This window comes from Heteronotia binoei, chromosome 12, assembly GCF_032191835.1.
Source record: "Heteronotia binoei isolate CCM8104 ecotype False Entrance Well chromosome 12, APGP_CSIRO_Hbin_v1, whole genome shotgun sequence".
Taxonomy (NCBI): domain Eukaryota; kingdom Metazoa; phylum Chordata; class Lepidosauria; order Squamata; family Gekkonidae; genus Heteronotia; species Heteronotia binoei.
In genome coordinates this window covers 62799109-62821644 of record NC_083234.1, presented here as the reverse complement: position 1 = coordinate 62821644, position 22536 = coordinate 62799109, and the positions used below count along the sequence as shown (strand labels likewise).

At 47.6% G+C, this 22536-nt stretch overlaps 1 protein-coding gene across 1 annotated transcript in view; it reads right to left on the bottom strand.

Moving 5' to 3' along the window:
* Positions 1-22536, bottom strand: part of NIBAN2 (niban apoptosis regulator 2) — a 117897-nt gene that overhangs the window by 4647 nt on the left and 90714 nt on the right. The window contains exons 6-13 of the mRNA XM_060250732.1: positions 18237-18352; positions 15821-15925; positions 10747-10909; positions 10048-10235; positions 8853-9008; positions 5138-5254; positions 4172-4279; positions 2378-2489 (exon numbers count right to left, since the gene is read on the bottom strand). Of these exons, the coding sequence (XP_060106715.1) occupies positions 2378-2489; positions 4172-4279; positions 5138-5254; positions 8853-9008; positions 10048-10235; positions 10747-10909; positions 15821-15925; positions 18237-18352 (1065 nt within the window). The remainder of the gene's footprint in view (positions 1-2377; positions 2490-4171; positions 4280-5137; positions 5255-8852; positions 9009-10047; positions 10236-10746; positions 10910-15820; positions 15926-18236; positions 18353-22536) is intronic.

The window sequence follows — 22536 nt, the reverse complement described above, 5'->3', positions numbered from 1 at the left end:
TTATGTTTATGTTTTTCTTTCCATGTCTTTCTTTTCCTTTCCTTTCCTTCCATTTCATTCTTTCCCTTTCTCTTTCTTTTCTTTCCTTCCATTTTTGCTGGATGAAACTTTTCTGTTCATCATACTGTTGTTGCAGACATAGGAGCTCTGCCAGTGAAAAGTTGGCACCCCCAGTTGTAGCCAGGTGGCCTTTCTATGAGATTTCTGTGTGAGTGAGTGAGAGAGAGTAAGAGGTGTGGGGCAGAAAGAGATTATTGGAGATTACTGCAGTATATCTCAACAGCATTGGAAGAGATGGCACTATGAACTTGGCACCATTCTACTGGTCCTGCTTTTAACAGCTGTCTGACACCAATATTAAACTCCTGTATATATTAAAAAGGATGAAAGTAGTTCACTGGCTAAGTATCTGCACAACAGGTTGCTTTTAAAGGCATGGGAAATACAGCCAATAAAAAGCTGCAAGCCCCTCATAAATATCCTTTTGGGGATAACTGCAGAAAAGCTTGTATGAATTTCATTTAACTTGAAGTTAATTCATTAATTGCAATACAATTCTCTGCTACCTTTCACAGCAATTTCCCCGTGTTTCAACCAAAGAAAAGTATGAAAAATAGTTGTCGAAAGATTTTCTTGAAACCAAGCGAGCTTGGTTGTAGCTTGAGGCAGGGTTCCAGTAGTAGCAGCTGAAGGAAGGGCCTACTAAATGTGTCAGTGTATTTTGAGGTACAGCAGGTGCCACGGCCCAGTGAGGGTGGTACACAGTGCTGGCATTCCTGATGGCAATGGCAACAGCACTCCCAACTGCATACACTGACCAGTGCTGCTGAAGAAGGAATGTGAAGGTGGGTGCAGGCAATTGAACGTGGGCATTAGGAGTGCTTGCAAGCTGGAGAAGAATACACAAACAGATAGGTTCATGCAGGTGTGGGGGTGAAAAGAGAGGACCGCCCACTTTTCACCCCCATTTTGGCTCAGCATGAGTTTCAGAGAGATTTTTCTGAAAATGAATTTACTTCTGAAGAAGAGGCAGGTTTGGGGGAGTGCCCTGGAAGTGACATCACAGGAAAAGGTGGAGTTTTGGTTCAGTGTGCCCCTGAAGTGACATCACGTGGACCTTGACATCACAGGAAACCGTAATTCCTATCTCTCGGCTCCACCCCCAAAGTCTCCTGGCCCCACCCCCAAATTTAGTGGGTCACGAAGGAGAAGTGTAAAAATAACCGGGCCACGGGAAAAAAGTTTGGGAAACCCTGCACTACACCAAACTGGCTCTCATTTTCAAGCTTATAGTGCCAATAGCATTTATATTGTCCTTCAGAGTAATTCAACCCTTTCATGTATATTGGGAACTGGCTTAGCAGAACAGCTCAAGGAATGGAGCTGTGATCCCGAGTGTCACTGGTTCAAATCTCATTTCTGCCACAAACCCGTTAGTTCCCTTGGAGCAGGCTAAATTCTCCAATCCACAGCTCCCATCCTTCCCATCTGCAATTTGGGGATAAAACTGACCTACACTACAGATCTTTTTTGTAAGGATTGTTATAACAGATGGGAAGGAGATTGAACATTGAAAACTTTCAATCAATAGCAGGTATCACTGACTTGTAATCTTTTGGACACAAAGCAGGTCGTTATCACCATCCCCACAAGTTGGGGGCTGAGTAAGTCAGTTTCCTTTTCTTGCCCACCCTCCCCCTCTTAGAAGAAGGAGGAGCAGATTTATACTCTGCCCTTCTCTCTGAATCAGTCTCAGAGCAGTTTATAATCTCCTTTATCTTCCTCCCCCACAACAGACACCCTGTGAGGTGGGTGGAACTGAGAGAGGTCTCACAGAAGCTGCCCTTTCAAGGACAACTCTTGGGAGAGCTATGGCTGACCCAAGGCCATTCCAACAGCTGCAAGTGGAGGACTGGAGAATCAAACCCGGTTCTCCCAGATAAGAGTCTGCACACTAAACCACTACACCAAGCTGGCTCTTAATAAGTGATGCTCAACTGCCCTCAATATTCCCTGACTCCTAGAGTGTGACTCAGTCCTCAATCACAGCTCAGCCACAAACCGATGAGACAGCCCTGGACAACTAATCCTGGCCTCCCTCCTAAGGAAATAAAATGGGAGAGTCCAATGGATACCATTCTTGGAGAAAGAGCACATATTTGTACAACACGTTTTTTGCTCTCTTGTCTAGCCTGGGTCCATGGCAGGATTTCTTAGGGAAGGACCTGTCATGGAACCGTCAGGTGCATCACTCTTCTGAGTGCTAAATCTGGTAACAACAAGATGGTCCCAAAGATGCATCTCTCCTCTTGAGTTGTTGTGCAGCATCTGTCCTACGCACAGTTCCCAGGAGGACAGAGGCAGTCCCCAAGCTTACCCATCATGATGTCCTTCATGACCGACTGTAGCACCACCTCCTCATATGTGTTTTCCACCAGTATGAACTGGGCAAAGTCTTCAAAAATCAGCTCCTGGAATTTCGATAAATCCTGACATAGAAAAAACAACAGCATCAAAGAAACAGCAGTACAGAAGAAAGAATATGGGCTGTCTAGAAAATGAAGCCAGAAAAGGCAGCCAACTCTCAGAGGCAAGGGGGGAAACCCCTACATGTATACCATCCTACCTTACAGGGTACTTATAAAGACCAGGGGTGGAATTCTAGCAGGAGCTCCTTTGCATATTAGGCCACACACCCCTGAAGTAGCCAATCCTCCAAGAGCTTACAAAAAAGAGCCTTGTAAGCTCTAGGAGGGTTGGCTATATCAGGGGGTGTTGCTTAATATTTCTACCCCTGGTAAAGACTAAAGGAAGGAAGGAGAGAGAGAGGTGGAAAGAAAGCAACTTTAACTTCTCCAAGACACAATATAAAGCAGCAAAAAACTGTGAAAAAAATAACGAAAAAGACTGAAAATTATTTCAAAAATATATGCGATTAGTCAACTACCTCTTAAACAATATAATTAATATCACTATAAATTAAAAAAAAACAAGGTAGATATGTAAGAGAACAAGTTTACACCGTCCTTTCGGTTCATCATGTCAGTTTCCGACATCAAGCACTCAATGACTATTCACCCAGCTTCGCAGGAAGAATAAAGTGCCAGTGCCGACCAGATTTCAAGTGCAGATGATTTTAGTTTTTCAGAGATGTTTCTTCTGTTGCAGGTATTCTATTAAAACTTCCGTTTTTTTAAAAGCAATTTTAAATCCAGTGGGTTTTCACAGCTTCTAACAGTAAAGCTGCCTGTGATACTGTTTCACTTTCATTCATCTAAGCGACATTTCCCACTCATCTCAAACTAGTCTTCTTCAGCCGGAAAGTGGGTGCGCCACAAGCGCCTCGAAGCTCCTCATTCTTTCCGGCTGAAGAAGACTAGTTTGAGATGAGTGGGAAACGTCGCTTAGATGAAGGAAAGTGAAACAGTATCACAGGCAGCTTTACTGTTAGAGGCTGTGAAAAACCACTGGATTTAAAATTGCTTTAAAAAGATGGAAGTTTTAATAGAACACCTGCAACAGAAGAAACATCTTTGAAAAACTAAAATAATCTGCACTTGGAATCTGGTCAGCACTGGCACTTTATTCTTCCAGCGAAACCGGATGAATAGTCATTGAGTGCTTGACGTCTGAAACTGACATGATGAACTGAAAAGACGGTGTAAAGTTGTTCTCTTGCATATTTGCCTTGTTTTTTAGAATTTATAGTGATATTAATGATTATATTGTTTAAGAGGTAGTTGACTAATCACATATATTTTTGAAATAATTTTCAGTCTTTTTCGTTATTTTTCCACAGTTTTCTGCGGCTTTATATTACGTTTCTGTTCTGTGGGATGCTAGGTTTCACTATTCTCCAAGCCACTGGCTGGTTTAGCTTAGGTAAGTGATTTAAAGAGACAAATGCCTTCTCCAGGCCAGCCAAGGGGGCGGTGGGGTCTTCAAGAGCCACACCATATGTGTGAAAGAGCTACATGTGGCTCCCAAGCTGCAGTTTCACCCCTGCACTAGATGGATCTTTAGGCTGGACCAGCAAGGCAATGCTAAGGAAACCATGGGAGGGGAAGCACCAAGAAACCCCATATATCATCAAGATCCTGCTCTGCCCGGGAGGGGGGCCTTCCAAGCAACCCCGGAAAGGGAGCTCCTCCACAGCCGCGTGTGCCCTTACCCCCTTGCAAGTGGGTGCCAGTTTCTTCAGCAGGAAGGGGATGGTGATCTGCAGGAGGGCTTCCCGGAAGAACTTCTTCCGCACTGTGCTGCTGTCGTAGTCATATTTCTGGGGAGGGAGAAGAGAGGGAAACTGTTTCACACAACAATACCAGAGTCCCAGGTGGAGAAGAAAGGAAAGAAGGTCTTGCTCTCCACGTTGGGCATCATTCATGCACGGAACCTTTCTGGGCTTCCTAAATGAGAACACACCATTTGGGGGGATGCCATCCTCTGCCAGGAGCTAGACCAGGGGTGTCAAATATACAGTTCAGGGGTCGAATCAGGCCCCCCGGAGGGCTCCTATCAGGCTTCCAAGCAACTGGGTGTCATCTGCTTCCTGCTCCTTATATCTTGCTTCCTTCTGTATAACAGCTTGCTTTGCAAGGCTTGCTCAATTGCACAGGAGCTACAGAGCAAAACCTCTATTTTCTCCATTGGCTGAGGCTCCTCCCTTGGGGAGGAAGGGGGGAGGGAGAGCTTGCTTTGCCAGGTTCTCTCAATTGCACAGCAGAGCTACTGAGCCAGACCTCTCTTCCTTCTGTTGGCTGAGGCTCCCCCACAGTCCCCTGGGGAAGGAAGGAAAGAGCCAGAGCTTCCTTTGCCCAGTTCCCTGGATCTCATGGGAGAAATACAAAGAAAGCAATGAGTACTAACGTTATAAGCATTTTAAAAGTCTTTTTTTAAAAAAAAAATATTTGTGTTTGTGTTCTTTATAAAATTTATATCTCTGCTATCTAATCTTAAATAGGTACACACACGGCCCGGCCTGAAATGGCCTGGCCCAACCCAACATGGCCTGGCTCAACAAGGTCTCATTTATGTCAGATCTGGTCCTCATAACAAATGAGTTTGACATCACTCAACTATACAGACCATCTGATCCAGCTTCAGTGCAACAGTATTTAAAGCCCAGGGGCAATCTTACCTTGAGCACCCGCTCCAGGATGCGCTGGATCGTCTTGCAGAGCTCATCTTTGTCTGTTGTTTTCTCCAGCTCCTGATGAAGAAGAGTCTCAAAGGTGTAAACAGCATCGTCCATTTGCTAAAATGTAAAAAAAAAAAGCGGTGAAGAACGGCCATCAGGGCAGGTAGCCCCAGATTATCCCAACACCCAGAGCCAATTCCTGAGGTGGTCAGAGGAAACCAGCAGTGCAGGTGGAATGCTGCATCCAATGGATATTAGATCCAGTGCTGGATTAAACCTTGTAGAGGTTCTTAGGTAGTTGAAATCTTGGGGGGCTCCTTGCAAATTCAGTCCTAATGCATGGAGGCTGGGAGGGCTGCAAACTGGATGGAAAGCAGGGGAGGAAATGGGGCGGGGGGAAGCCAGCCTGAGGCCCTTAAAGGCATGGGGGTCCACAGGCCGGTGCTTACTTGGCCTATTTGTTAATCCAGCCCTGGTTAGATCATATGCTGTAGAACCCTGGCTCTGGGCAGTTCCTTGGAGGCTTAGAAGCGAATGCTCAGAGAGGGGGGATCAGGACAGACTGATGAAGGTTAGAGGGAAGGCCTGTGGCCAAAGCATGACCATAGGAAAATCTCACTCTTCAGTGCACACTTTCAGCCCATACAGGCCCAAGAGGCTTAGCTGATGCCTCATATGAACTACAACGCGAGGAATACACAGCTGCCATCAAAAATGGCGGCCCTGTGTCCAATCTGCCCTTCCATCTCTGCATTAGCTCATTCAGCTTGCCCGTGTCTGGCTGTCATACCGCTGTGCATGCATTTCCTGCCCTTTGCCAGGGGCAGCTGAATTATCAGACAGAGAGATCGAGGGGGGTGGGGAATAGTGACATGACAACATGAGTAAGTTGCATGTGACATTATGGCGGGAAGTGGACAAAGTTCCCATATTTAGCCACTACCTCTTCCCACCTCCTGGAAGGATAAATATATACCACTTAGCAAACAAAAATTTTTAAATACTTGGGGATCACTTTTAATCACAAGTTAAGCTGGGTTTCACATCGTAACAACACTGTCAACTTGGCTAAATGTTCAGCTGCTCAAATTAAAGTTTTTCTTTGCAAGGGGCAACCAATTAGTTCCAGCAGCAATTAAAGTGTTTAAAGCCAAAACGCTTGCCCAAATTCTCCATGGTATCCCTATATGGATCTCAGCTTTTACCAGGAAAGTGGAGGGCATTCAAGCCTCATTCTTTAGACAAATTCTTGGTTTGCCAAAACGTGTGTCCTACTTTGCTCTCTGCTCTGAAGTGGGTCAGTCTTTGGTGGAGACAAAAGCCTGGATTGCAGTGTTTAAATTCTGGCTCAAAATTCACTTTAGAACTGATCCTAACAGCCTTCTTGATTGTATGAAAAGAGACCCATATATTTCATCCTAGACAGCAGTGCTTCTGTCCAAACTCAATCAATTGGGGTTAGAGGTAGATGATTTTTCTACCTCTGATGAGTCATATATCTTCAGATGTATTAAATTGAGACTGTGGGAATCGGAGGAAACGAAATTACGGCCAACTGACCCTTATATTTGCTCTCCAGATTCCTTAGGTCTCTATGCTTTCTGTGGCAAAATGCCCAATTATCTATCAGACTTAACCATTCCAAGTCATCGCAGAGCATTTATGTTGGCTAGACTAAATGCATTTCCCTCCAAAGTTTTACAAGGGAGATATCAGCGAGTCCCTTTAGCCGACAGACTTTGCTCCTGTGGAGCGAATACTCCTGACTCAATCCAGCATATATTGCTTGATTGTTCTTTTTACCACAACCTCCGTAAAGATTTATTTGGCAAGCTTTCTTTTTCCCCAGATTTGTCTATTCTGCCACCCTGTTATTGTTTATTGAGTGATATTGAGGGGGTGGTTAGTGAGGCTGTGGCAAAATTTCTGGCTGACATCCTTAAATTTAATTCTGACCATGTTTGAATGCATCTGTAACCTCGGTTTCATTTTGATTTTATCTCCAATGTTTAAATTTTTTATATTCTGCGTATTTTTGTTTGAATCTATTATGCCATTAAAGGTTTGGTATGGTGATATACCACTGTCAATGTTCCCTCTAAGCTGCAGAGTCTTGTGAGCAAAAATTCTCCTTTGTGAGCTCCTGGCATTAAAGTTGTGAGCTCCTGCATCAATTAAGTGTGCTCTGGGGCCATTTTTCCTGAGCTGAGACAAAAATGTGTGAGCCGGAGGCTAAAAATCTGTGAGCTAACTCAAACTAACTCAGCTTAGAGGGAACACTGACCACTGTATCCTTTACAGTGGCTGACTGGTGGTGCAAGAGGAGAGCTCCTGTACTAGCAAGAGGCTGCTTGCACAAAGGAAAGCTGCTGGTATTGGCAGAACAGATCTACAGGATCCAGCCCGCAGAGTCTCTGTAGCTTCCCCGTATTTTCCCCCACAGGTTTAAAAAAAAAGCAAAAGCTTGAGGAAGGCAAGTTGGTGGGGGAGCTTGTTTAAAAAAGCCAAAACACGCTCACAAATGTGTTGCACAAAACTCTCCCAGCCACTAGGGGGCGATGGTGGCACATTTACTGTCGACTGCAGGGCCAAAGGAATGGCAGTTCAATGCCAAGTTCCTGCCGTTATTGATCAACTGAATGAACTGTTCTCAAACTGAAGGATATTTTGCAAGGAGAAAGACATCGCCAGTCCCTGCCCTTCCCCCCCAATTGAGTGCAAAGCAGGTTCTCCCTATCAAAGTCAAAATCCTGGGACGTCCCAACAAAACTGACTGGCAGTACAGGCAGAACGCTGGATTACACAAAGGGCAACTGTCCCCATGGCAGGTTATGGGACCCAGGCTCCTGCACTTTGGCTCTGGCCTGGGTCCCCTAACCAGTGTCAAGGCCTGGTTGGGAGTCCTCCTGGGCAGCTCACCGCAGCCCCCTGGAGTTTCATGAGGGAAGAACAGCAGGAGGCAACTGTGAGGAACCATTACCAGCAACAGAAGAGCAAACTTCAGGTCCTCAAGCACCTCAGAGACTGACCAAATTTTCCAGGGTATGAGCTTTCATAAGTCAAAGCTCACTCACTTCACTGGATGCAGATGTGGTGTGGAGATGACCTTGAACTCACAAAAGTTTACCTTGGAAAATCTGGCCGGTCTGTAAGATGCTACTAAACTCTAATTTTGGTTTTTCTACTAGACTCACAGGGCCACCCACCTGAAACTATAGTCATATTAGCAGGGGTGGAATTCTAGCAAGAGCTCCTTTGCATATTAGGCCACACATCCCTGATGTAGCCAGTCCTCCCAAGAGCTTATAGGATGCTTAGGACAGGGCCTACTGTAAGCTCCTGGAGGACTGGCTGCATCAGGGGGTGTGGCCTAATATGCAAAGGAGCTCCTGCTAGAATTCCACCCCTGCACATTAGCAACATTCATAACTAGAACAAACCAATTGTGGAGTCAAGTACGGACGTCTAAGGGGAATGTAACACATTCAGAGGTTGAGTTTACAGGCAGCTGTAAACCATGGTCATAAATTAATACTTCATTGGAAGAGGCAGAGTACATGAATATCCATTTCTATGGGGCAGACAAGGGAGGGCTCTTGGCATCATTACCCCTCTTTGGGACTCTCCCCAAAGGCCATGCAGCAGGACAGAAGGCTCTGATTGAAATGGGCCTTTGTTGCAATCCAGCAAAAACTCTCCTTCCAGCATTCCCTACCTGCCTCATCAGGATCTGGGCGCGCTGCTTGAAGACGGAGGCGCTGGACACATCGAATCTCTGCTGTAGCCCTTCCAGCTTCAACTGGTCCATCTTCTCGTAGCAGGACTGCATCTTGACTGGATGGAAAGCCAGCTGGGAAAGCTTGGCCATGTACTGAAGAGGTTTTTAAAAGGGGGGGGGGGGGGAATACAAGATTAACAAAGCCTTTAGCATTCTGAGGCGAGTCCAACATATCAAGGACCACGGAGAGACAACAGCCAGCCGAAGTGTCAAGTCAGGGAAGCGAAATGGGAACTCAAGCAGACCGGAGTGTGACATCACAGAAACTGTTGCTGCCTGGACTCTGAGCATTTGTTCATGATGGCCAAATAGAGCCTCCATATTCAGAAGGCATCCACCTTTTGATAACCAATTTGGTGTAGTGGTTAAGCGCACAGACTCTTACCTGGGGGAATCTAATATCACATACACAGCTTGGAAGATGAGAGAATGCTCAAACATGTGAAGCTGCCTTATACTGAATCAGACCCTTGGTCCATCTCCAGGGTCTCAGGCGGAGGTCTTTCACATCACCTACTGCCAGATCTTTTCACTGGAGATGCTGGGGATTGAACCTGGGACCTTCTGCATGCAAAGCAGAAGACGACACTAGATTTATACCCTGCCCTTCACTCTGAACCTCAAAGTCTCAGAGCAGCGTACAATCTCCGTTATTTTCCGCCCCCACAACAGACAACCTGTGAGGCAGGTGGGGCTGAGAGAGCTCTCCCAGAAGCTGCCCTTTCAAGGACAACTCCTATGAGAGCTATGGCTGACCCAAGGCCATTCCAGCAGGTGCAAGTGTTGGGAGTGGGGAATCAAACCCGGTTCTCTCAGACAGAGTCCACGCACTTAACCACTACACCAAACTGGCTCTCCCCGATGCTCTATCACTGAGCCATAGATCCTGGGTAAAAACCATCTACAGGTATTTGTCTATAATGGATGAATTACCCATCCCAACTGAAACGTAAGAGTGAGCATGCCTATACTGCCACTACCTCTCCCAAGGGTACCAACCGTCCGCCCTGCTTCTTTTGCTGCCGTCTGTCCGGCTTTCTGTCAGTCAAGCCCTGTTAGCAAGGCCCTCCCCTCTAAACCTCCAGTCCCCATTGTGCTTTCTCCACCTTGCTGTTCCAGCCAGGAGTCTTACCTCCCCCAGCTTCTCCACTCCCCCTTCATTGACGATGTTCATGTTCATGTCGGTGACCTCCTTGAAGAAGACCTCTCGCACCTCGGCAAAGCCCTGGCTGGTGGGAATCATCAGCGCCTCCAAGATAGAAGGGATGTAAGGCTGGACGTGGTTGCGCACGCAGATCTCGGCTTTGGAAAGGACAGAGGCTGACCGGAGAAGGAAGCAGCAGGGAGGTTAGGAAGGAGCCGGATGCACAGCATCTCACCTACAATGCATGCCCAAGCAACTCCCATTTTTCTATGGCGAAGCCAGGCAGGTGTTTTATAGATTTTGCTCAGTTCTCACTGGAAATGCAGATGTTTTGAGTGAACAAGCAAGGAAGAAGACGACTGCAGATTTATACCCCACCCTTCTCTCTGAATCAGAGTCTCAGAGAGTCTTACAATCTCCTATATCTTCTCCCCCCACAACAGACACTCTGTGAAGTGGGTGGGGCTGAGAGGGCTCTCACAGCAGCTGCTCTTTCAAGGACAACTCCTATGAGAGCTATGGCTGACGCAAGGCCATTCCAGCAGCTGTAAGTGGAGGAGTAGGGAATCAAGCCCGGTTCTTCCAGATAAGAGTCCGTACACTTAACCACTACACCAAACTGGCTCCCAGTGGAGTGGAAGGAGACCTGACAGCAGCTTTCCTGGCAAGCAGCTTTTTGCTCCCTACCTTTAATTTTGCTGGCCAAGTGCTCCTTGGATTGGATGATCTGGTCCATATCTGTGCGGATAGTGCTCTGCATGCGGGGACGCTGATGCTCACAGGCTGTCACAGCTGCATCGTAACTGGCTTTCGTCTGCTCGTAAACCATCCTATACACAGCATCAGAGACCTAAGAGGGGTGGGGTGAAGTGATGAATGAAGAGATAACAAGGGAATATTTCTCTGTAAAACAGGGAGATCATCACCCTTCCAGACCTAAGGCCGTAGCAACGGGGGGGGGGGGGGGGAGAGAAACAGTACCCATGGCTTGCAACTCATGACAGATTATGCAAGACAGCGAAAGCAGCCATTCAAAACAGTAGGGCTTTTTTATAGCAGGAACTCCTTTGCATATCAGGCCACACCTCTGACATAGCCAATCTTCCTAGAGTTTTCAGGGCTCTTCGTACAGGACCTACTATAAGCTCCAGGAGGATTGGCTACATCAGGGGTGTGTGGCCTAATATGCAAAGGAGTTCCTGCTACAGAAAAAGCCCTACAAAACAGTTCACACCAACAATCTACATCCTGCAACAACAAAAATCTCAGTTCTGAGACCTGTACCTGCACATTTGTAACATTTCTTGGGATTTTTCTAGCCAAAGGGGGAGACAAAGAACTCTACCAAGCTCCACCCCCACTGCAAATCTCATTCACCTGCTTCCCTGCCATCACCAGTACCCAACTTCCCAAATTCCAGCAGGCATTACCCATATAAATGTCCACACTATATGCACATGAGGACTAGGAACATCTTTTGTTTAAAGAAAGAACAGATGGGAGAAGTTGAAATATGCAGGGACAAAATGTGACAAGGAGATTCTACCAAAATAACTGAGGTTCTACTTAAATAATTAAGTTGGGAGTTGCAATTTAATTCCAAATTAGCTGCCATCTGGAACTGTTTTAATTATACACTGTATTGTGCTTTAATAATAATTTAAATTAAATGATGCTCGTCGTTTTTATCTTGATGTGAGCTGCTCCTGAGCCCTGTTCACAGGGAAGGGTGGCCAAAGAGTCCAAATAAATAAACTCTACAGCAGCCCATCAACAGGCTGCAAATCTGAGGTCAGCGACAACATTCCACAACGAGTTGCTTGAATACTCCCAGAAGAAACTCTTAACACCAAGGGTGGAATTCTAACAGGAGCTCCTTTGAATATTAGGTCACACCCCCCTGATGTAGCCAATCCTTTAAGAGCTTACAAGGCTTTTTTTTTTTTGTAAGCTCCAGGAGGATTGGCTACATCAGGGGTGTGTGGCCTAATACGCAAAGAAGCTCCTGCTAGAATTCTACCCCTGCTTAACACAATCAAATGTTCTCCAACTGTGTACATGGTGCACTGGATTCTAACAAACTCAAGTTCTGGTATGGCTTGCAGTTGTGACAGAACTTCAGCTGAACCAAGAAGAAGATGATGATATTGGATTTATACCTCACCCTATACTCTTGAATCTCAGAGCGGCTTACAATCTCCTTTACCTCCCTTCCTGCAACAAACACCCTGTGAGGTAGGTGGGGCTGAGAGAGCTCTTACAGATGCTGCCCTTTCAAGGACAACTCTGTGATAGCTCTTGTTGACCCAAGGCAGTTCCAGCAGCTGCAAGTGGAAGAGGGTGGGAATCAAACCTGGTTCTCCCAGATAAGAATCCATGCACTTAACCACTACACCAAACTGGAGAGAGCTGGAATTCTATGCCTGATGGAGCAAGCCTGCCTGGTGAACAAGTAATGAACATACAAAAAAAGCAAACCAAGGGGAGTGTTCTCAGTTCCAAGGGGGAGTATTGGAACTGAATATGAATGCAGGAAGCTGCTGTCTACAGAGTTAAGTCAAAGGTCCAGCAAAGGTTCAGAAGCACCAATGGTCTGGGACACATGTGGCCAAACTTGCTTAATATAAGAGCCACATAGAAAAGCGTCAGATATTTGAGAGCCACAAGACACAAGTGTCAGAAGTTTGAGAGCTGCAAGGAAGGAGGGAAGGAAAGCAAATAGGTGGGGGAGGGAGGACGGGGAGAGTTGAAAAGAAAGTAACTTTAAATGCATTCTCCAAGCCACTGGCTGGCTTGACTTGGAGAAGCGATTTCAAGAGAGAAATATCTTCTCCAAGCTGGCCAACATGGTGGCGGGGTCTTCAAGAGCCACACAATATGTGTGAAAGAGCCACACATGGGTCCAGAGCCACAGTCTGGCCACCCCTGATCTGGGGTCTCTGTCCCAAGCCCTCCTCCCAGAAGTCATTTATCTTGAGATGTCAGGAACAGAACCTGAGCCGAATACCTGCGCTCCACCCGTTGGAAGGCAAATATTTAAAGATTTTTTTCTGCAGAGCTATTTTTAAAATAACTCTAATGGAAAGATCTCAATTAGTTTTCCAAATAAGCTCCTGACCAAACTTGACGTTCTGCACCAGAATTATCTTAGGGAGGGCTAAAAACGTTTTCAATAAACACAGTCTCTGGGAGGGACAGGGCACGGTCAGCCCTGTACCCCTCCACGCTGGCACCAAGGGATCTGGCAGGCCAGAGAGGGATGGATTGTTTGCGCTGCAGCGACAGCTGAGTTTCGAGAATCAAAGACAGCTTTGTTCAATCCAGTCCTCAAGGTAACATGGGATTAAGGAGGGCGTGACTCAAGGAGTTGTATTAGTCAGCAGAACAGCCAACCCAAAAGGAGGGCCCCATTCAAGGCTTCGCACAAAATAATGTAGTCAGGATTCTGTGCCAAGGGAAAGCCGTATCTGAGCATCCAGACTATGCCAATTAACACCGCCCACGGATTCTGCATAATTGATCCCACTTCTCATAACCATGGGAAACCATCCGGAGACTTCGCCTCCTGAAATCCTCTGCCTCTGGAAATACCTCCAGACGTCACCAAGAAAAGCTCACCTCCGTAGTCAGGAGGATTAGCAGCTCCTTTAAAAAGTTCTCTCCAAAAAAAATATTTTGAAGAAAAGCTGTCTGTTGCCTGGAGTACCACCACCAGCGTACCCTCTGAGCTGAGTTAGCATGAGCTAGCTCACAGATTTTTAGCCTCCAGCTCACACATTTTGTCTTGGCTCAGGAAGGATGATCCCAGAACACAATAATGTATGCAGTAGCTCACAACTTTAATGCCGGTAGCCAGGGGTGGAATTCTAGCAGGAGTTCCTTTGCATTATTAGGCCACACACCCCTGATGCAGCCAATCCTCCAAGAGCTTCCAAGGCTCTTTTTTATAAGCTCTAAGAGGAATGGCTACATCAGGGGTGTGTGGCCTAAAATGCAAAGGAGCTCCTGCTAGAATTCCACCCCTGCCAGTAGTTCACAAAGTAGAATTTTTGCTCACAAGACTCTGCAGTTTAGAGGGACCATTGACCACCACTCACACTGCTATGTGCTTTTTTTTAAAACTTCAAACAAGTTCATTTCAAAATACAGAGATACATACTGAATCACATACAGAATTATACATAAATGTATAAACAAAATCAAACACACCCAGTCACCAAGAAACAACTAAAGAAACCCAGATTATAAATAGTAATCAACACAAATTAATGCCAAACCAGCATACACTGCTCATTTGAACAAAAATTCCCGTGTGAAAAATAACCCAGAAAAGGGGACCACTTGACTAAAATATTAGACCTTCATTTTAAAGACCTCTTTCCATCCAAATTATAAGCGATTTTATCAAAAAATAAAGTACTCCCAAAATTTATTCAACAAACTTCTATGGAAGGGGACAACTTTATTTCCCACTACTAAAAGTAATTCCCGGATCCTTTTCCCAGGCCCTTTGAAAAGGGAGGCCTGAGGGAACAAATCAGCATACTCAACTTAGAGACCACTTGACTAAAATATTAGACCAGGGGTGTACTGTCAAACATGCAGCCTGGGGGTTGAATCAAGCCCCCAGAGGGCTCCTATCAGGCCCCTAAGCAACTGGCATCTGCTTCCTTTTTCCTCTCTCTTGCTTCCTTCTGCATAACAGCTCTATTTTCTCCATTGGCTGAGCCTCCTCCCTTAGGGGGGAAGGAGGGAAGGCAGAGCTTGTTTTTCCAGGCTCTCTCAACTGCACAGCAGAGCTACTGAGCCAAGCCTCTCTTCCTTCTATTGGCTGAGGCTCCTCCCCCTCCTGGTCCCCTGGGGAAGGAAGGAAAGAGCCAGAGCTTCCTTTGCCCAGTTCCCTGGATCCCATGGGAGAAATACAAAGAAAGCACCTTTAAGACAGAATGCTAACGTTTTAAGCATGTTTTAAGGTTTTTTGTCTGTGTCCTTTATAAAGTTTATCTCTCTGTGCTACCTAATCCTAAATAGGTACACACATGGCCTGGCCCAACTCAACATGGCTCGTCTTCCACTTCCACCTGCTAGCATGGCCTTGGGTCAGCCATAGCTCTGGCAGAGGTTGTCCTTGAAAGGACAGCTGCTGTGAGAGCCCTCTCAGCCCCACCCACCTCACAGGGTGTCTGTTGTGGGAGGAGAAGATAAAGGAGATTGTAGGCCATTCTGAGACTCTGTCCTTGAAAGGACAGCTGCTATGAGAGCCCTCTCCAGCCGCACCCACCTCACAGGGTGTCTGTTGTAGGGGAAGAAGATCAAGGAGATTGTGAGCCGCTCTGAGACTCTGAAATTCAAAGTGGAGGGCGGGATATAAATCCAATACCATCATCATCATGACCTCACTAACATTTTCATAGCTGGCTCCACCTCATGCAGCAGACATTTAGTAGTTGGGCCCACCGCCTCGTGTCGGAATTTCAAAGCTGCCTGCAGGTTCAAAAAGCTTGAGGACCTCTGAACTAGTGCTTTGAAGAGCAAGAAATCACTTAGCAGTGTTGCCATTTTAGGCAGCAGCCCCATGCTTCCTATAAGGTGCACTTCCACACTGAGTTATATGCCAAATGAGAAACTTTGTATTATACGAAGTTTTGACTGGGCTAGTGGATTTTGCTCAGATCCACACAACTCCCAAAGACATTGCAGGATGTCCAAAGCGAAAATTCTCCCGGCCACGGGGCCCAGCACATTTATGACACACACTCACCTGGATCCAAACCCTGTGCCTCTCCTGGGCTTTGCCCTTCAGCCGAGGGCCGATCATGTTCTTCAGCTCAGGAAGGATTTCCTCCATCACCAAGTTGCTCAAGACCTGGAGAGATGAGTTGTGCAATTTTAGCAGGCACCTGGTCCGTGGACACCTTTCTATCCAACCCAGTCTTTCCTTTCCCTGTTGTTCTCCCCAGCCGTTGTTTCTTTATTGGTTACGTCAAAATCACAGGAGGCCATAGCTCCTCTGTATACTGCCTGGAGAAGAGGCGACTGAGAGGGGACACGATTGCTTTCTTTAAATATCTGAAAGGCTGTCATTTAGAGCAGGGGTCCCCAACACCAGGCTGCAAGCCAGTACCAGCCCATGGCCTGTTAGTAACTGGGCTACAGGGCGAGGCAGAGGCACTGCACTGCCCCTTTCCCCTGCCCAGAGCAGCCCTGCCGTCTCTTCCACCTGCCCAGGATACCGGCAGATGAAAGAGGCAGTGCAGCCTCACACCGAAACACCACCTCTTTCATCTGCCCAGGTCCCAGGTGGGCGGTAGGGGCAGCACGGCAGCAACCTTTGCCTACCCACCCCCCATTTAAAGATCCCCATGGGGGGCAAGGACGGAGCATGGGGGGGTCAGCCTGGGACAGCAAAACCCCCAGTACCTCCCCCCCCCCACACACACACACCGGTCCGTGAAAAAAATGTCTTCTATGAAACCGGTCGCTGGTGCCAAAAAAGTTGGGAACCACTGATTTAGAAGAGGGCAAGGAGCTGTTACACTTGGCCGCTGAGGATAGGACCTGAAGCAATGGGCTCAAATTACAAGCAGAAAGATTAGGGAAAAGATTTTTTACAGGCAGAGAAGTTCAGAGGTGGCACCAGCTGTTTAGGAAGGCAGGGAGCTCCCCTTCATTGGCATTCAAAATGCGGCTGGATGATTATTTGCTGGAGATGCTTTAGGCTGATCCTGCATGGAACAGGGGGTTGGACTCGATGGTCTGCACGGCCCCTTCCAACTCTATGATTCTATCCCACTTCCCTCACCTTAGAGGAGGGGTCCCCATGGATGCCATTGCACCCACCAATACCTTTTCTGGCACCTGCCAAGTGTTTTTAGGAAGTGGGTGGGGCCAAGGCACCTGATTGGCTGTGCAGATTTTTTTTTAAATGTTGCTCTGGCAGCAGTTACGACCACAGCACAAGGATCTTCACTGTGTTACTAAAGTTAAGCAGTGATAATAATTTTGTGGCTGGCTCCACCTCCTGCAGTAGCCATTTTATGGCTGCACCAGGGGTGGAATCCTAGCAGGAGCTCCTTTGCATATTAGGCTACACCCCCCCCCCCGATGTAGCCAATCCTCCAAGAGCTTACAAAAAAAGAGCCTTGTCAGCTCTTAGAGGATTGGCTACATCAGGGGTGTCAGGCCTAATATGCAAAGGAGCTCCTGCTAGAATTCCACCCCTGGGCGGCACCCACCATGTCAGAATTCCAAATGTGCCTGCAGCTTCAAAAAGGTTGGGGGACTCCTGCATTAAGAGCAAGCTACCCTTCCCCAGTGGATATCGAGCCAAGCAGGTGTGCTGATCAAAGCTTCCTCTTGCAAAGAGAGGCTCTTTTCGCATTCATCGCTGGTAACTTAAACACACACGCACACACAGAGGGGCTGTAATTTCAGCTATGCAAGAGCTAGAAGGCCATGCTACTGATACTGACACACTTGCAAATGAATCAAAACACAGCCAGATAGTCTTTAACCTCTCTCATTGCGAAGAGGAAGGAGGCTCTGGCGCACCTCTCCTTTCCGGCAGCAAACCTGATATCTACCCATTCCCTCAACCTTCGCTTGTATTCGCAACATGAGCAGGGGAGGCATTTAGTAAAGGAGGGCTCTGCGAAAGCCACTCTGGCTGCATCCCTGCAAGGAAGAGCCCCTGGCCTGAACCTCCACTTGGGAGAAAGTGGCCCAAGTGTCAAACTGAGCCAAACTAGCCTTTGGAAGTCAGGTTTTACCCTCAGGATTCTAGCTGCCAGCCCTTTAAGCAGCCCTCTCATCTAGCCGGGCGACTAAAGCCTCTGAATACCAGTGCCAGGAGGCAACGACGGCCTCAGCCTCTCTGTTGCTGGCTCCCCATTGCTACTGTGAGAGACAAGATGCTAGACTAGATGGACCACTGGTCTGATCTGCCAGGGCTGCTCTTATATTCTCGTAGCCAAACAACACGTTCGGATTTTTCCATGAGCCCCCGCACCAAATCAGGCCCCTGTTACCTTTTTTAAAAGTCTTTCTCTGCAGCTGCTGTGTGACCTATGAGCAATACAAGTCAACTACTTGTTTTGCTTATGGCGTGTGTGCGACTCCGATTCCTTCCCAATGCAAGCCCAGGTTTTCCTCCTCCCGGGGCTCCCTCCTAGTCTCACCTGTGCTTCATTGCCACAAAGCATGTCCCAGGTGCCATACTGCTCCTTGGACTGGCGGTACATGCGGACGGCGTCCGTGAAGGCAGGAGCTTCAACCTTGGAGTCCTCTGGGATTCCTGGAAGAGAAGAGTAAGGGGACTGAATACATTTGGGGGAGGGGGAGAACTGGGATTTAATGAGAACATAAGAAAGCCATACTGGATCAGGCCAATGGCCCATCCAGTCCAACAATCTGTGTCACACAATGGCCAAAAAAACCAGGCACCATCAAGAGGTCCATCGGTGGGGCCAGGACACTAGAAGCCCTCCCACGGTTGCCCCCCGCAAGCACCAAGAATACAGAGCATCATGCTCCAGACAGAGAGTTCCATCTATAAAAAGTAAAAAAGGTAGTCCACTGTGCAAGCGCCAGTCGTTTCCAACTCTGGGGTGACGCCGCATCATGACGTTTTCATTGCAGACTTTTTTACGGGGTGGTTTGCCATTGCCTTCCCCAGTCATCTACACTTTCCCCCCAGTAAGCTGGCTACTCATTTTAACGACCTCGGAAAGATGGAAGATTGAGTCAATTTTGAGCCGGCTACCTGAACCCAGCTTCTGCCAGGATCAAACTCAGATCATGAGCAGAGCTTCGCCTGCAGTACTGCAGCTTTACCACTCTTCACCACAGGGCTCCATACCACGGGGCTCCATCTATACTTTGTGGCTAATAGCCACTGATGGACCTCTGCTCCATATGTTTATCCAATCCCCTCTTAATGCTGTCCATGCTTGTAGCTGCCACCACTTCCTGTGGCAGTGAATTCCACGTGTTAATCACGCCTTGGGTGAAGAAGTACTTCCTTCTATCCATTCTAACTCAACTTCTATTGACTGCTAGAATTTCAGGCCAATCAGAGACTTCTAGCATGAACAGCTGCATGGGGTGCTGAAGGATATGGTCCCAATGGCATGTTTCTACTGTTGCCAAGTCAAGGCTGCTCTGCGTCATGCCCCCCGTGTCACGCACAAGGAAGCCACTGGCACAGAGAAGATGTGGACTAGGCACATTCTGCCAAGCAGCAAATGCGACAGAAAGGAACCCTGCCAGCAGAGCAGTGGGGAAATCCATACCAGGGCGGGGCTGGGGGCACCACTGAATGCACAATAGGGCCGTAGCCAGGATTTCATGTTTGGTGGGGCCCACTGCAGGATTTGTTGTTTAGGGGCGGGAGGCCACCCAGTTTGGTGGCCCTGGGCTCTCAGCACTGCAAGCTGTCTTGAGTTCCACAAGCTAAGCCCCCTTCACTTGGGCAGTCACAGCAGCTCCTCTCCCCCAACCCCTTTCTTACATGCCCCTCTCTCAGAGAGATGGAGACCTCTTGAACTGAAATTGGGTGCTTGGAAGGCCAGCGGCAAGAAGATTCTCCCCCCACACACACACTCTGCACGCTGTGTTAGGGAAGGGGAGATAAAAAAGCGATAAGACCAGCAGCAATGCTACTACTTGTTCAGAGTAACAGTGAGCAAAGGGGACAGACTGGGGGCCCTCCAATGGAGGGGCCCTACAGTTGGAAGTGGGGGTGAAAGGATGGTCCTGCCCCCCCCCTGTAGCTACAGGCCTGATGCACAACTGCCACATGGCACAATCTGCAAGAACATCTGTACCGCAGCTCCAAGCCGCCAGTCCACCAGAGCAAAGAATTTGCAGCATAAACTAAAGCAGCACAGCAAAGAGTTAATGCAAGGCCAGAACTTGTCGGCTGCCTGCCTGGCTCAGGAAATTCGGCTTAAATCCATCGAGGAGACATCTGGAAGCATGAGCTGCCGGAAGTGAGGTCTAAAAAGGAAACTGCCACATTTTTTTTGGGGGGGGGGGAATGGGACAGGGAGAGAAAGTGACTAAAAATAAGAAGGCCGGATGAATCACAGACAGCACAGCATTGCGAAAATGTAAACACCCCACGGGGGACTCGGGGAGGAAGGAACCACACTCTGGGCCGTCGTCGCTGCCTCCACGGCCACCCCAGGTTCCCTCTGAATGATTCACAGGAAAAGCAGAGCCCAAAGAAGGGGGAAATCTGGAAGCCCCAGGAATACGGAGAAGGAACCTGGTTGCAACAGCCGGATGACCCACTCGATAGATATCCTTTCTCGTCAGGAGAAACAGGAGGCACTCACCTTTCCAGCCCCATTTTTTTTTTAAACAACCCAAAAATTCAAACCCAAAGTTGGCAGCAAGTGCCAAGGAACTGGAAAATCAGGAGGAGAGGTGGGCAAAGAACACTCTTGCCTTTGAGAAGTGGGCCACCACGGTATTCCTTGGCTTCTCGGCAGGGCACTAGAGAGAGAATGATACACACAGACACAGGCTACTGCCTTAAAGAACCCACGAGAAAGCTTAGAGTTGGCTTCTGGGCAAAGATGCTAAAAGCACTGGAGAGAGCAGATTCCTCTCTTGGTCAGGGAAAAGGAAACACTTAGAACAGAAGTGGCCAAACTGTGGCTCGGGAGCCACATGTGGCTCTTTCACACATATTGTGTGGCTCTCAACGCCCCCACTGCCCCGTTGGCTGGCTTGGAGAATGCATTTAAAGTTGCTTTCTTTCCACCTCTCCCTCCCCATCTCCCTCCTTCCTTTCCTTCTTCCTTCCTTCCTGTCTTGCAGCTCTCAACCATCTGACATTTATTCTATGTGGCTCTTATGTTAAGTAAGTTTGGCTACCCCGACTTAGAATGTGACCAAGATTCTTGGGGTTACAGCAGTTTTTTGCCTGCCAAGCAGACTCTCAGGCAGGCTCCAGATGCTGCAGCTAAAGCCTGCATATGTGAGGCATGAAATTCTATGCAATCTCTTTTGAATCCTCCTCCTCCCCTCCCCCTTCACAGACCATCATCACTTCTTCCAGCTTCAAGGCTCTGGGTGATCAACGCAAGGTGTGCAGGAGAGGAAAAATCCCAACAGCATTTCTTTTGGAAACGGCTTCTGTTTTGGCAGATGAGAAATGTGGGCATCCAATGCTGGATTGGCTCCAAAACCCATGTGCCCGTTTCTTGGCCATAAATTGGAAGGCACAGCACACACGCAGCACGTACAACGCTCCCCCAGCTAAAGTCTCTTTTCAAGGATTTCTGGGGTGAAAAAACATGCTGGAGCCGTTCCAGTGAAATCCTTCTCAAGGCTTCCAACTACACTCCAAATGCACCTGAAAGAAGCTGTCAGTCAGCAAATGCCCAAAGAGGAGCTCCATCTTCCTGAAAGGATGCCTTCTCAAGGAGAGGGAGTTGACCCTTTCCCAACAAGAAATGCTCCATGAGCCTCCTGAGATGGTACAGTCCCACCCAAGTAGGAGCCCATGACAGACTGCTTTCAGTGATACAGCATCCACTTGGCATGCAGAAAGTCCCAGGTTCTATCCCCGGTATCTCCAGTTAAAAGAGATGGCAGTAGATGATGTGAAGGACCTCTCTTGGGACTCTGGAGAGCCACTGCCAGTCTGAGTAGACAATAAGAACATAAGAGAAGCCATGTTGGATCAGGCTAATGGCCCATCCAGTCCAACACTTTGTGTCACACAGTGGCCCCCCAAAAAATTGTATGTGTGTGTGTGTATATATATATATACACACACACACACACACACACTGTGGCTAATGGACCACTGATGGACCTCTGCTCCATATTTTTATCTAACCCCCTCTTGAAGCTGGCTATGCTTGTAGCTGCCACCACCTCCTGTGGCAGTGAATTCCACATGTTAATCACCCTTTAGGTGAAGAAGTACCTCCTTTTATCCGTTCTAACCTGACTGCTCAGCAATTTCATTGAATGCCCACAAGTTCTTGTATTGTGAGAAAGGGAGAAAAGTACTTCTTTCTCTACTTTCTCCATCCCATGCATAATCTTGTAAACCTCTATCATGTCACCCCACAGTCGACGTTTCTCCAAGCTAAAGAGCCCCAAGCGTTTTAACCTTTCTTCATAGGGAAAGTGTTCCAAACCTGTAATCATTCTAGTTGCCCTTTTCTGCACTTTTTCCAGTGTTATAATATCCTTTTTGAGGTGCGGTGACCAAAATTGCACACAGTATTCCAAATGAGACCGCACTATTGATTTATACAGGGGCATTATGATACTGGCTGATTTGTTTTCAATTCCCTTCCTAATAATTCCCAGCATGGCGTTGGCCTTTTTTATTGCAACCGCACACTGTCTTGACATTTTCAGTGAGTTATCTACCACGACCCCAAGATCTCTCTCTTGGTCAGTCTCTGCCAGTTAACCTCATCAACTTGTATTTGCAGCTGGGATTCTTGGCCC